Source organism: Lithobates pipiens, unplaced genomic scaffold, assembly GCF_037356315.1.
Source record: "Lithobates pipiens isolate NorthernLeopardFrog02 unplaced genomic scaffold, aLitPip1_a1.2 Scaffold_24, whole genome shotgun sequence".
Lineage (NCBI taxonomy): Eukaryota > Metazoa > Chordata > Amphibia > Anura > Ranidae > Lithobates > Lithobates pipiens.
The window spans coordinates 2,353,675-2,368,491 of record NW_027507786.1 but is presented as its reverse complement, the minus strand read 5'-3'; the positions used below and the strand labels follow the sequence as shown (position 1 = coordinate 2,368,491).

Sequence of the window (14,817 nt, the reverse complement as noted above, 5' to 3'; positions counted from 1 at the left end):
TTCACAACATAGTTACATACATGCTTAGCCATAGCTAAATGACCATACATTATGTTGGCAAATATATACTGGTGTAAAATAGATCACATGATAAACTTAAAGCGGAGGGCCACCCTAAAAACAAAATTACATCAAAATGTTCCAAAAAATCTGCAAAAAAAATAATATATATTTTTTGAACGTACCAGAAATGGCTGTTGCTAGGCAGAGCATCCTAATCTGCCACTTCCTACTCCGCGGTGATCTTCAGTCTTCTCCTCCTCGCTTTGTCTTCTGGGGAATGGGGCGCGCTGTGTTCTGGGAGCTGTGTGTGTGTCCCAGAACAAAGCGCCCCATTCACAAAGCGCTGCGCGACTCGCGCATGCGCAGTATGAAACGGGCGGTGAAGCCGCAAGGCTCCACTGCATGTTGCCTTAGATAGAATGGCGGCGCCGGGGACCCGAGAGCCGAGGTACGGGTCGGCCTCGGGCAGCTCCCTGGGATCAGAGTCTGTAAATTATGTCCTGTCATTGATTTCATTGGTGTCGGGGAGATAGTGCCTCATCGATGGTGTCAGTGAAAAAAATGATGCCCCATCACTGGTGTTAGTTGCAGGAATAGAGCCTCATCAATGGTGTTAATGGGAGGAATGGTCCCCCATTCATTGGTTCAGTTGAAATAGAGCCTCAATAGTGGTGTCATTTGGAGGAATAGTGCCCCATCATTGGTATTAGTGGGTGGTATGGTGCCCCATTCATGGTGTCAGTGGGAAGCATGGTCTCCCATATTTGGTACCAGTGGAAAAAATAGTGCCCCATCATTGGTACCAGTGGAAGGAATGGTGCTCCATCATTGGTACCAGCGGGAGAAATGGTGCCCCAGCATTGGTACCAGTGGGAGTAATGGTGCCCCATCATTGGTACTAGTGGGAGAAATGGTGCCTCATCATTGGTACTAGTGGGAGAAATGGTGCCTCATTATTGGTACCAGTGAGAGAAATGGTGCCCCATCATTGGTACAAGTGGGAGGAATGGTATCCCATCATTGGTACCAGTGGGAGGAATGGTACCCCATCATTGGTACCAACGGGAGCAATGGAGCCCCCTCATTGGTACAAGCAGGAGCAATGGAGCCCCCTCATTGGTACAAGAGGGAGAAATGGTGCCCCATCATTGGTACAAGCGGGAGGAATGGAGCCCCCTCATTGGTACCAGCCGGAGGAATGGTGCCCTATCATTGGTACAAGTGGGAGGAATGGTACCCCATCATTGGTACAAGCGGGAGGAATGGTACCCCATCATTGGTACCAGTGGGAGCAATGGAGCCCCCTCATTGGTACAAGTGGGAGAAATGGTGCCCTATCATTACTGTCCATTGGAGGAATAGATCACCAAGGGTCAGATAAAGGCAGGCAAAGGGCCACATCTGGCCCCTGAGCCACAGTTTGTAAACCACTGAATCAAAGCCAAAGAATACATTTGGACTTAGGACCCATTTACGCCAGCAGCAACATATCCATGTACTCTATTTGTAATAAAAAAAGCACCAAGTATTCCATGATACTGACTGTATTTCTGTATTCTAGGTGCCATGCTGGGGATCTGCGCCTCCATCCAGCCTCTCACACGCACCATCGGCCCCACCATTGGAGGATATCTGTACAAGCATTATGGAGTCCCGGCGTTTGGCCTCTTTAACATTATAGTCAGTCTGTTATTATTAATGTACCTTGTCAACAACCGAAACAGTCGTAAAGTGGAAAAAACAACATAATATAGGAAACATCTGTGAACATTTGGGGACTTTGTTTTTTTTTAGGGTCGGCTCCACTCAAAACTGGCATTTCTGTTCTGCACAAATGCGGGCGTGCCGTATCACACGCTGGCTTCTCAAGTCTCTCTGGACTCCATCAATGGGATATCCTTACTAGACTTTTGCACCCCCTAATGGATTCTCCATAATGTAAAATTTAAAATGAATCGATGGGAAAAGCTGCTAAAAGGTGCCACCATTGTTATGGCATTGGCGGGTGGAGCAGTGACACAACTGTGATTAAAGCCCAATTGTGGGCGCCTCAATTTCACTTAATTTAGATATATTATAATGTTTTTTTTTAATTCTGCTGTAAAATAATTACCAGGTGAGTTTCATGAAAGTGCTTTAAAGTATTTATTTTAGTAGGCTGGAAGAGAACAGATCCCGCTGTACATCCGGCCGTCATTAGCGCTGCAGGTCTCAAACACACCCCTGCTGTTTTCGTGTCTCCGCCCCCTTTTCCAGTTCGCTATTCACAAAACGCTGACTAAGGAAAATCATCATGTCTGGCTTTTACAGCGCTGTCAGTCTATCAGCGCCTGTTCAAAATTGAAGTAGTTGGCTTGAATAGTTTAGCTAGAGATGGCTTTAAGACGATTTATCCACCATACACGTTGATTTATATGTACAGTACATATTCAATGAGCGGAAAACAAATCATCTGAGAGTCCAAATTTTTTTTTACTATTGATATTTGTACATGGAAAGATAACATAGAACAACCAAAGTGTTTTGGGGGTTCAAAGGTCTCCGCGTTGGAGATCCATCATCTATTGTACAGTTCTGTCCCCTATGGGGCAACGTATATGTAGTAATTCATCCCATGATTCTATTTGCTTTCCAAACCCTAGTTACATGGTCTGACTTACCCAGCTCCCCTCCTGCTGCAGCTGATCTGACAACAGCTAGGAAGGAGACGGCTGATTCAAAGCTGAAGCTTGTCTGGACTCTGAGCACTTTCCCATGACAAACAATACAAAAGGAATGCAGAAGCTGAGAAACCCCTCCCCCCACCTCCCTGCATTCGTCTTGACATTGCTGGTCTCGGGAAAGTGCTCAGAGTCAAGACCAACTGCAGCTATGAATCTGCCCTCTCCTTTATAGCTGTTGTTGGATCTGCCATGACAGGAGGGGAGGGGAGCGGGTTGGAAATGCTTATGCCGCGTACACACGACCGGACTTTTCGATGGACTAGGTCTAGGACTAGGAACGAATCTGAGGGACAATTCGATTTCAATCGTGCGTGAGTTTCATCTGACCTTTGCTGTCTAAAAATCAGATGGACTTTAGATTTAAAACATGTTTCAAATCTTTCCGACGGACTCGAGTCCAATGGAAAAATCTGTTCGTCTGTATGCTAGTCTGACGGACGAAAACCGACGCGAGGGCAGCTATTGGCTACTGGCTATGAACTTCCTTATTCTAGTCCGGTCGTACGTCATCACGTTCGAATCCGTCGGACTTTGGTGTGATTGTGTGTGGCCAAGTCCGTTCATTCGGAAAGTCCATTGGAACTCCGCCAAAAGTCCATCGGGAAGACCGTCGGACCTAGTCTGTCAAAAAGTCCGGTCGTGTGTACGCGGCATTAGAAACATTGGACAACTATGTGTACTTCATCCCATAGGGGACAGAGCTGTAAAATAAAAATTATAATGATAGCTCTTCTTTAAGAATGATGGATAGATACAGTATGAGGATTCAAGAATTGCACAATCACCAGGATCCACTGATCTTGGTTATAGGGTATTGCTGATTCATTGGTTCACTGATCCTGGGCCTAGGGCAGTGATGGCGGACCTTGGTGTGCCAGATGTTTTGAAACTACATTTCCCATGATGCTCAACTACACTTTAGAGAGCAAGAGCATCATGGGAAATGTAGTTCCAAAACATCTGGGGTGCCAAGGTTCGCCATCACTGGTTTAGGGTATGGATGATTCTTTGAACCACTAATCTTAGTTACAGGGTATTCTTGATTCGTTGATTTGCTGATCCTGGGCATAGGGTATTGATGATTCTTTGATCCACTGATCCTGCTCAATTTTGAAAATGTGACTGATACACCATGGTCTTACCATCAGTAACAAATTACCTACCCAAGCTTCCCTGGGGTATGTCAAGATTTTCTCAGAGTTCAACGTTCTAAGTATAATGCCGCGTACACGTGACTGTTTTCCCATCGGAATAAACTCTGAAGGTTTTTCTGACGGAGTTCCGCTAAAACTGTCGTGCGTACACATGATCACACCAAAGTCTGATCGTCAAGAATGCGGTGACGTACAACACGTACGACGGGACTAGAAAAAGTAAGGTCAATAGTCAGTAGCCAATAGATTCCGTCTTATACTTGCTTCAGAGCATGTGTAGTTTTTGGTCTGTCGGAACAGCATACAGACGAGAGGTTTTCCCGATAGGAATTGGTTCCGTTGGAAATCTTTAAAACATGTTCTATTGCTAGGTCCGTCAGAATTTTTGAGAAAAAAATTCTGATGAGGCATACACACGATCGGAATATACAATGAAAGGTTTCCGTCCGACTTTTTCTGTCGGACATTCCGCTCATGTGTACGCGGCATAAGGCTCCATGCACACTGGAGCTCAAAAAACTCCACTGCTGATAAAAGCTAAACAACATCCATGTGTGCATGGACACATTGGATAAGTGGAGTTTATGGGCTGTTAAAAAAAAAAAACAATGCCCAAACTCCAAAAAAATGGCCGTTTATGAGCTCCAGTCTGCATGGAGCCTAACTTTGCGTTGTATTCATTTTGTGTAATTTGTAAGTCATTTTTGTATATCAGTGATCAGATACCTCAATTGATAAGGGATATGTGAACGTTTACTTGACCTGATGCCAGTGTCCTCCCCTACCGATAACTTAAATTGGCCCTGGATGTCAACTATGAAAAGAGCCTTCCTGTACTCCTTACGCACTATTGGCTAGGCTCTCAATTTAAATTGTGACAATAATGCTGCACTCAAGTCTACTTCACTTTCTGGTCCTTGGCTTTTGGGTGCCAGCTCATCCATGCCTGTGCTTTAAATACATTTTCCTAAATTGGCAAGCCTCTGGTCATTTACCTGAAACAGATTTCAACTTCTGCTCTACAGGCTCCTCCTGCTCAGGGTTGGGCCAATGGGTAGGCTGAAAAAGTGGCCTCCTTGGGTGCCTCAGCAGAAGGGAAGGTGCAAAAGGGACAGGACCCGTAACCTATTCTGCTGAGGTAGTCCAGAACTTACCGGGGAACAGTTTGGCCCTTTTGCCTTGAGGGCTAAAGAATATTGTTTTAGTATTTCCCTTGCTTGCATTAAGGTGACACATAAGTGGGCAGTTAGACATGCAGGTAAGTTACATCTGCTCCAAGAATGTCTCATAAAAATGAATGCATGGCGTAGAAGTAGGAGGTGTGGTGTGGACAATTGGCTCCCTCATCTCAGGAGGAACAATAGGAATTGGACTCCCCTCCCTTTACCCAAAACCAGTCAACTACAGGGACAGATTTCAAGACTGTCATCGTCTACCCATAGACCTGAAAAGACAGTTGGCTGTTCCAGTGCCAGTCTGTGGATGGTGGGGCAAGCAATTGGACAGGCTAGAAAATAATCTCTGATAGTCCATCCTCTTTCTCCCTGTTCCCTTCAGCTCTTCCATACACTTCAGAAGGTGCAGTCAACTAAAGAAGGCCCTCAAGGCAGTCAGATTATGACTGCAGGAGCGACCACCCTTTGAAATCTGGTAGCAGCTTCAGAGTTTACATACATTGGCTTTTATTATCTTCAGAACTGCCTTTCTGTCCATATAACTCAATAGGATTGGAAAAGCAGCTTGATACAGCTTAGAAGATGATCAAAGGAGGTGTCTTCATTGCTTCTCCATCCAGAGTGGAGACACCTTATTAAGAATGAATATCTCCTATGTCTACTGTTTAGGAGATATTCTAGCAAGCAGCATACCCGTGCCTTTAGAGCTGGGTGCCGTGGCTGAGACTCCCTAACGCATACGCATGCGACCATTCAAGCTGCCATAGCCCGTGAACCCAGAAGGAAGAATAGGTGAAGACAGAAGTCTCAGCAGCTGTCACAGTTCGTCAACGGAGGGCTTTGTTTCAAGGTAAGTCTTTAATAATGTGCTAGTATATTCCTGACCGCCTATAGCCAAATGACCGCTACAGCATGGTGGCACATTTCCGGGAGGGTGTTGATGTACTGCAAGAACCCTGCGTTCCCACGCGCCCCTGGGAAACGCATCAGGAGCGCTCTGTGATCGCTGTGTTCTTTGGACATGGCAGATCACAGATCGGGGGAAAGGGCCAAGCACAGTGGCCATTTACCATGTGATCAGCTGTGTCGGATCGCAGTATAAACAGGATTTGCCGGTTATCAGCAGTCCTCTCCTCATACACTGTCGAAGCCAGTAAGCGGCAATATACACAGGGGACATCTACACTGATGATCAAGGCACTGATAAGCAGTACCCTAATCATCAGTGCAGCCTGTCAGAGCTCATCAGTGATGTCTGTCAGTGCCACCTAATCAGTGCAGCCTGTCAGTGCCCATCAGTGCTGACTGTCAGTGCTGCCTCATCAGTGCCCATCAGTGCAGCCTGTCAGTGCCACCTCATCAGTGCACATCAGTGATGGAAAAAAATTACTTATTTACAAACTTAACAGAAACTAAGAAAAACTATTTTTTTCAAAATTTTCTGGCTTTTTTCATTTGTTTAGCAAAAAATTAAAAACCCAGTCGTAATTAAATACCACCAAAAGACAGCTCTATCTGTCTCAAAAAAATGATAAAAGTTTATTTTAGGTACAATGGATAATGACCACTCAATTGTCATTCAAAGTGCGACAGCGCTGAGAGCTGAAAATTGGCCTGGACAGGAAGGGGGTAAAAGTGCCCCAGTAGGCAAGTGGTTAAGATAGGAAGCGTAGTACTGGCCGGATCACCAGGTATAAAAAAAAAAGCTTAAGGCCCCTTTCACACGGGACGGATCAGTAATGATCCGCCCCGTGATGATCCGCTCGCTCAGCGGGGATCGCTCCTTTGTCCCCGCTGAGCCGGCGGCGGACAGGGCGGTCCCGGCACACTGTGCAGGGACCACCCTGTCAGATCTCCGTTCTCCTCTATGGGGGATCGGATGAGCACGGACCGCCTGTCCGTGTTCATCCGATCCGCTATGCAGACGGGTAGAAAAATAGGATTTTCCTCCGTCTGCAGAATAGGACAATTGCGGAGGCGGACGATATCGGGTGTCTGCGGATGTTCATCCGCAGACACCCGCTGTCCCATAGGGATGCATGTATGTCCGTATTTCATCCGCAAACGGATGGATGAAATACGGACATACTGTCCGCATGTGTGAAAGGGGCCTAAGAAATTAAAACTAATGCAGCCACCACATTCAAGGATTGGTAAGCTGTAATATATTTGTTTTTGGGTTTAGATACACCTAAATGCAATCTAATGCACCAAAAAGCACACCGTATTTGCCAATCATCAGCCCATTCCCTGGCAGGATCCACAGTTGGTACAGCAGTACACACAACTTTACCCCAATCTGCTGGCAGTGCACTCCGCGTTCCATGTGCAATGTCAGCCATGGTTGGTTTAATCATTTACTACCAGTTAGTTTACTGGCAAATGTTATCGTAGCCAGAACACCCACTCATTGGTTTTACAAGCAGCCATTCAGGGCAAGAAAAGAAAGATCATATAGTAAAATCCAATACAACTGTTTGTATAATGGGGCAGCATTGGGCAATGGCAGGAAAGTTCATTGTTTCACTATTCTGTCATCGGGCAATAAAGTGTCAGCTCATAATGAAGTCGATTGTAACTGCACGGTGTGTAAAGGGTGCTGTAGACACTCGATGTTCTATTATTATCTATTATTCTATTATTTATATGTAGTGTTTTCAGAGATTATTTTAATAACCAAACTTGCTTTGATTAGGCTTCTCACAAAAAAAAAACCTAAAAACCCAAAGGGAGAGGGGGTGGTCTTAAGAAAAGTCCAACTATACAAAAAGCAAAAGAAGCACCAACCCAATGGTCAATTAAGTCCAATGCAATATTTTGTTACACAATCAATAAACGTGTTCCGGTCTTCAGACACTCCCCCTTCATCAGTAATTAAGGGTAAGTTCACTTCCTTGCTTGGGCCTTGGATGGCCTCAAAGGATTTGTATTTCCTGCCCATCTGCTCCTGGGATTTACCAATCTCACAGGTCTTGTCCCTCCCCCAAACCTGTGACTGCACAGTAAAGGGAGAAGCAGCATGCTGATGGGATTCTCTCTCTCACTCTGCTCTATACTTCTGTCAACAGCTTCTTGTTAGCACACTGTTGCCTATACTCACCTTCTCTTTGCTCCCTGCCAATCAGTTTTTAACTGGAATGAAGCGAAGAACCCAGTACTTACTAGTATGGGGAAGCATGTGACTTCCCATAGATCAATATGGTACTTACACAGGGCTTTGTTCCTTCACTCTTGTAGATGAATGGATGGTGGGGTAAGTTCAAACCCTGAGGGCGCTGGCTTATCTGAACGTGTTTTTTTTTTCCTAGTGTGGACAAATCACAGTTTTACGTTAAGATCCCTGACCTGCAGTAAAATATAATCAGTTTACAATTTTTTTTCTCTCCTGTTATCTGGGAACATTCTATCCTTTTTCCCCAGAGGAACCCTAAAATTCTTTTTTATGTCTCAGGAAACCTCGGCTAAAATTAATTCATATGGACCCGGAGGGAAGAATGACCCTTACATTGGTGGTCAGTGGAAAAATTACCCTTACATTGGTAGTTAGTGGAAAAAATGCCCCTTTCATTGATAGTTGGTCGGAAGAATGTCTTTACATTGGTGATCAGTTGTAAGAATGTTTCTTACATTGGTGATCAGTGGGAAGACTGTCCCTTTCATTAGTGGTTAGTGGGAAGAATATCCCTTTCATTGGTGGTCATTGGGAAGAATGCTCCATAGATTGATGGTCAGTTTAAAAAATGCCCCTTATATTGGTGGTTAGCAGGAAGAATGCTCCTTATATTGGTGGTCAGTGGGAAGAATGTCCGTTTCATTGGTGGTCAGTGGGAAGATTGCTCCATAGATTGAGGGTCAGTTTAAAAAAATGCCCCCTATATTGGTGATTAGCAGGAAGAATGCTCCTTATATTGGTGGTCAGTGGGAAGAATATCCCTTTCATTAGTGGTCATTGGGAAGAATATCCCTTTCATTGGTGGTCAGGGGGAAGAATGCTCCATAGATTGATGGTGAGTTTAAAAAAATGCTCCTTATATTGGTGGTCAGTGGGAAGAATGCCCCTTATACTGGTGGTTAGTGGGAAGGATATTCCTTACATTGGTGGTCAGTGGGAAGAATGCTCTATAGGTTGCTGGTCAGTGGAAAGATTGTCCCTTACATTGTTGGTCGTGAGAAGAATGTCCCCTACAGCAGTAGGCAGAATTCCACCATTGCAGACAGCTAAAAAGATCATTGGTGTCATTCTGCTGGCTCTGCTAAGTATTATTAGTCCTGTAACTATCTAATTAGCATCTGATGGGAAGTCAATCAGCCAGAGATGAAGGAACCCTTAGCAACCTCTAGATCAGCCTTTCTTAACCTTTTCAACACAGAGGAACCCTTGAAATACCTTTCTATTCTCAGGGAACACCTGATAAAAAAAAATACTGTATCTATATTTCACGATACATCCATGTGATGGTCAGTGGGAAGAATGGTCCTTACACTTGTGGTCATTGGGAAGAATTACCTCCTTACAAATAGCTAAAAAGATCAATAGTGTCAGTGGGAACTTATCTGAGAGGCAGAAATTGCTTATTGCTCAAGGAACCCCTAGCAACCTTCTCGAGGAACCCCGGTTAAGAAACCCAGCACTAGAGGAACCCTGGTTGAGAATGGTTGTCCTATCTGCTTCAGAGGTGCTTGTTTAGTAATTTGATTGGAGTTCTCTTTTATTGTCAAAAATATAAGTGCGGGGGAAGTTCTTGGAGTTTTCACCAAAAGTTTTCAATCTACCTCGTCAACCCTCTTTAGAGTATATTGTTTTTTCCAAAAGTACAACCTTTATTTAATGTCTCAGAATGTGATGGGAGTAGGGCCAGGCACTGATGTATATGGTACAATGTCTTGTGTAACGCATTGCAGATAAATTGTCAATGGTGTATTTTTAAATAAGTAAATAAAACATATGAATGATGTACAATTTTTGTTTCATTGTGTAGTTGGTAATCAAAGCTAGACTTCAGTAAGCCCTTGTACACACGGTCGGATATTCTGATGGACAATGTCCGATAGGACAGCGTTGTCAGATAATCCGACAGTGTGTGGGCTCCATCGGACTGTTTCCATCGGAATATCCGACGGACCAAGTTCTCCAGCTGGGCTATAAAATTTTCTGACAACATGATCTGATTGGACTTTGTCCGATCATGTGTAGAGAATTCCAATCGGACAAAGTGCCACGCATGCTTAAATTCCTAGACCAAAGCTATTGGCTACTAGCCTGAACGTAGTCCCGTCCTAACGAAATAACGTCATCACGTTAAGTACGATCAGAGTTTCTGACAACTTTGTCCGACTGTGTGTATGCAACAGTTTCGGACAAAATCCGTCGGACAAAATCCGACGGATTTGGTTGTCGGAATGTCCGACCGTGTGTACAAGGGCTAAGGAATACTTGTTGCTTGAATACGTTATGGCAAATGTGGTTACTGTCCTTTTTATCTCAATACAGGTCTGTAGGTTAGCACATAAGGACTCATTAAAGATGATAAAATCTCTAGGTGGTTTATACCACACTGTGTCTCAGTGGTTATTTAGCTAGGATACTGATTGCATTGGGATACATAGGATAAGGAATGGCATGTGGGGAGTCTACTATACTATAAGAAATGACTGCCATTGCTGACCTCTTGGTTATCTCTGGTTTTGAAACGTTCTGATTTACTGACCCGACCCTTAAAGTCACAGCTCCCAATAGTGACTATGAACTTATTCCGATCAGCATGACAGGCCGGCAGTTAACATGTCATATGACATGAGGTTTATTTTAAGGAATTTTTATGAGGTAATAAGACTTTTACATGTTTGTTAATCTTGCTAGCAGTTTGTCTGCTATAAAACTGGAAACAAAGATCAAGGATTCCTCTAGGTACCCCTTATAGACATAATAGTGAACTGCAAAAGGTATAACTCTCTAATGCCGCGTACACACGATCGGAATTCTCGTTGGAAAAAGCTCTGATGGTTTTCCCGACGGAATTCCGGCAAGCTGTCTTGCCTACACACGGTCACATCAAATTCTGATCATTTATAATGTGGTGACGTACAACACGTACGACATGACTAGAAAAAGGAAGTTCAATAGCCAGTAGCCAATAGCTTCTGTCTCGTAGTTGAATCTGTGTCGGAATTGCATACACGCGATCGGAATTACCGATAGAAAGTTTTTCCGTCGGGAAAATTGAGAACATGCTATAAATTTTTGGCTGGTGGAAATTCGGACAGCTAAATTCCGATGGAGCATACACACGGTCGCATTTTTCGATGAAAAGCTCTCATCTGCCTTTTTCTGGCCGGAATTCCAATCGTGTGTACCCGGCATTAGCCCTTGTGCACAAAAAAAGTATTCATACCCCTTGACATTTTCCACATTTTGTCATGTTGCAACCAAAAAACGTAAATGTATTTTAGTGGGAATTTATGATAGACCAACACAAGGTGGCACATAATTGTGAAGTGGAAGGAAAATGCTAAATGTTTTCCAAATTTTTTTTACAAATAATTATGTGGTGTACATTTTTATCCAGCCCAAGTCAATACTTTGTAGAACCCCTTTTCACTGCAATTACAGCTGCAAGTCTTTTTGGGGATGTCTCTACCAGCTTTGCACATCTAGAGAGGGACATTTTACAAAATAGCTCAAGCTCTGTCAGATTGGATGGAGAGCGTCTATGAACAGCACTTTTCAGGTCTTACCACAGATTCTCAATTGGATTTAGGTTTGGACTGTGACTGGGCCATTCTTAGCCCTTGTACACACGGTCGGAGAATCCGTCGGAATGTGTCCTATCGGACCGTGTTGTCGGATAATCCGACTGTGTGTGGTATGCATCGGACTGTTTCCGCCGGAATATCCATCGGACCAAATTTTCCAACATGTTGGAAATATTTTCCGACCAACTGGTCCGATAGGACATACTCCGATCATGTGTAGAGAATTTCGATCGGACAAAGTGCCACGCATGCTCAGATCAAATTCCTACATCAAAGCTATTGGCTACTAGCCTGAACGTAACAAAATTACGTCATCACGTTCTGAAAGATCGGATTTTTCGACAACTTTGTCCGACCGTGTGTATGCAACAGTTTCGGACAAAATCCGACGGATTTGGTTGTCGAAATGTCCGACCGTGTGTACAGGGGCTAAGAGTGGAAAAAAAATGAAGAAAAAGGAGAGAATGAATGTGATGGGAGCTCTCGGTAAGCACACAATGTATAACTCAAAAGAAAAGACCTGTATGAGCTCTACCAACCCAATGTATACCTAAAAAACACGCAGGTCAGACAAGTTCCTCCACCCCAAACTGGCTCATCCATGTCTTTATGGACCTTGCTTTGTGCATTGGTCCAAGTCATTTGTTGGAGGGGGGATTATGGCGGGAGGTTCTTTTCATGGCTTGGGCTTGGCCCCTTAGTTCCAGTGAAAGGGACTCTTAAGGCTTCAGCATACTAAGTCAAAAAAGAAAAAAAAACAGACCTGCACTTTTTTAAGGAAGATGTAAAGTATATTCCTCCCGCACACCACACGGGAATCGACCATGTGATTAACAGGTGCAATGATTCCTGACAGGTTACGGTGTATACCATGGATACATTTGGTCATTTCGGAACCAGGCAGGGACCCTTCATCAAGCATCAATGCCTGATAAAGAGGCTCTCCATGGCCTTGAATTGCTGCATATCTGCAGTGCCTTGAAAAAGTATTCATACCCCTTGATATTTTCCACATTTTGTCATGTTGCAACCAAAAAACTTAAATGTATTTTAGTGGGAATTTATGATAGACCAACACAAGGTGGCACATAATTGTGAAGTGGAAGGAAAATGCTAAATGTTTTCCAAATTTTTTTTACAAATAATTATGTGGTGTACATTTTTATCCAGCCCAAGTCAATACTTTGTAGAACCCCTTTTCACTGCAATTACAGCTGCAAGTCTTTTTGGGGATGTCTCTACCAGCTTTGCACATCTAGAGAGGGACATTTTACAAAATAGCTCAAGCTCTGTCAGATTGGATGGAGAGCGTCTATGAACAGCACTTTTCAGGTCTTACCACAGATTCTCAATTGGATTTAGGTTTGGACTGTGACTGGGCCATTCTTAGCCCTTGTACACACGGTCGGAGAATCCGTCGGAATGTGTCCTATCGGACCGTGTTGTCGGATAATCCGACTGTGTGTGGTATGCATCGGACTGTTTCCGCCGGAATATCCATCGGACCAAATTTTCCAACATGTTGGAAATATTTTCCGACCAACTGGTCCGATAGGACATACTCCGATCATGTGTAGAGAATTTCGATCGGACAAAGTGCCACGCATGCTCAGATCAAATTCCTACATCAAAGCTATTGGCTACTAGCCTGAACGTAACAAAATTACGTCATCACGTTCTGAAAGATCGGATTTTTCGACAACTTTGTCCGACCGTGTGTATGCAACAGTTTCGGACAAAATCCGACGGATTTGGTTGTCGAAATGTCCGACCGTGTGTACAGGGGCTAAGAGTGGAAAAAAAATGAAGAAAAAGGAGAGAATGAATGTGATGGGAGCTCTCGGTAAGCACACAATGTATAACTCAAAAGAAAAGACCTGTATGAGCTCTACCAACCCAATGTATACCTAAAAAACACGCAGGTCAGACAAGTTCCTCCACCCCAAACTGGCTCATCCATGTCTTTATGGACCTTGCTTTGTGCATTGGTCCAAGTCATTTGTTGGAGGGGGGATTATGGCGGGAGGTTCTTTTCATGGCTTGGGCTTGGCCCCTTAGTTCCAGTGAAAGGGACTCTTAAGGCTTCAGCATACTAAGTCAAAAAAGAAAAAAAAACAGACCTGCACTTTTTTAAGGAAGATGTAAAGTATATTCCTCCCGCACACCACACGGGAATCGACCATGTGATTAACAGGTGCAATGATTCCTGACAGGTTACGGTGTATACCATGGATACATTTGGTCATTTCGGAACCAGGCAGGGACCCTTCATCAAGCATCAATGCCTGATAAAGAGGCTCTCCATGGCCTTGAATTGCTGCATATCTGCAGTGCCTTGAAAAAGTATTCATACCCCTTGATATTTTCCACATTTTGTCATGTTGCAACCAAAAAACTTAAATGTATTTTAGTGGGAATTTATGATAGACCAACACAAGGTGGCACATAATTGTGAAGTGGAAGGAAAATGATAAATGTTTTCCAAATTTTTTTTACAAATAATTATGTGGTGTACATTTTTATCCAGCCCAAGTCAATACTTTGTAGAACCCCTTTTCACTGCAATTACAGCTGCAAGTCTTTTTGGGGATGTCTCTACCAGCTTTGCACATCTAGAGAGGGACATTTTACAAAATAGCTCAAGCTCTGTCAGATTGGATGGAGAGCGTCTATGAACAGCACTTTTCAGGTCTTACCACAGATTCTCAATTGGATTTAGGTTTGGACTGTGACTGGGCCATTCTTAGCCCTTGTACACACGGTCGGAGAATCCGTCGGAATGTGTCCTATCGGACCGTGTTGTCGGATAATCCGACTGTGTGTGGTATGCATCGGACTGTTTCCGCCGGAATATCCATCGGACCAAATTTTCCAACATGTTGGAAATATTTTCCGACCAACTGGTCCGATAGGACATACTCCGATCATGTGTAGAGAATTTCGATCGGACAAAGTGCCACGCATGCTCAGATCAAATTCCTACATCAAAGCTATTGGCTACTAGCCTGA

At 43.9% G+C, this 14,817-nt stretch overlaps 1 protein-coding gene across 1 annotated transcript in view; it reads left to right on the top strand.

Moving 5' to 3' along the window:
• Positions 1–2,067, top strand: part of SLC67A1 (solute carrier family 67 member 1) — a 94,322-nt gene extending 92,255 nt beyond the window's left edge. The window contains exon 10 of the mRNA XM_077453507.1: positions 1,565–2,067. Within this exon, the coding sequence (XP_077309633.1) occupies positions 1,565–1,752 (188 nt within the window). The 3' untranslated portion in view covers positions 1,753–2,067. The remainder of the gene's footprint in view (positions 1–1,564) is intronic.
• Positions 2,068–14,817: the final 12,750 nt, after the last annotated feature.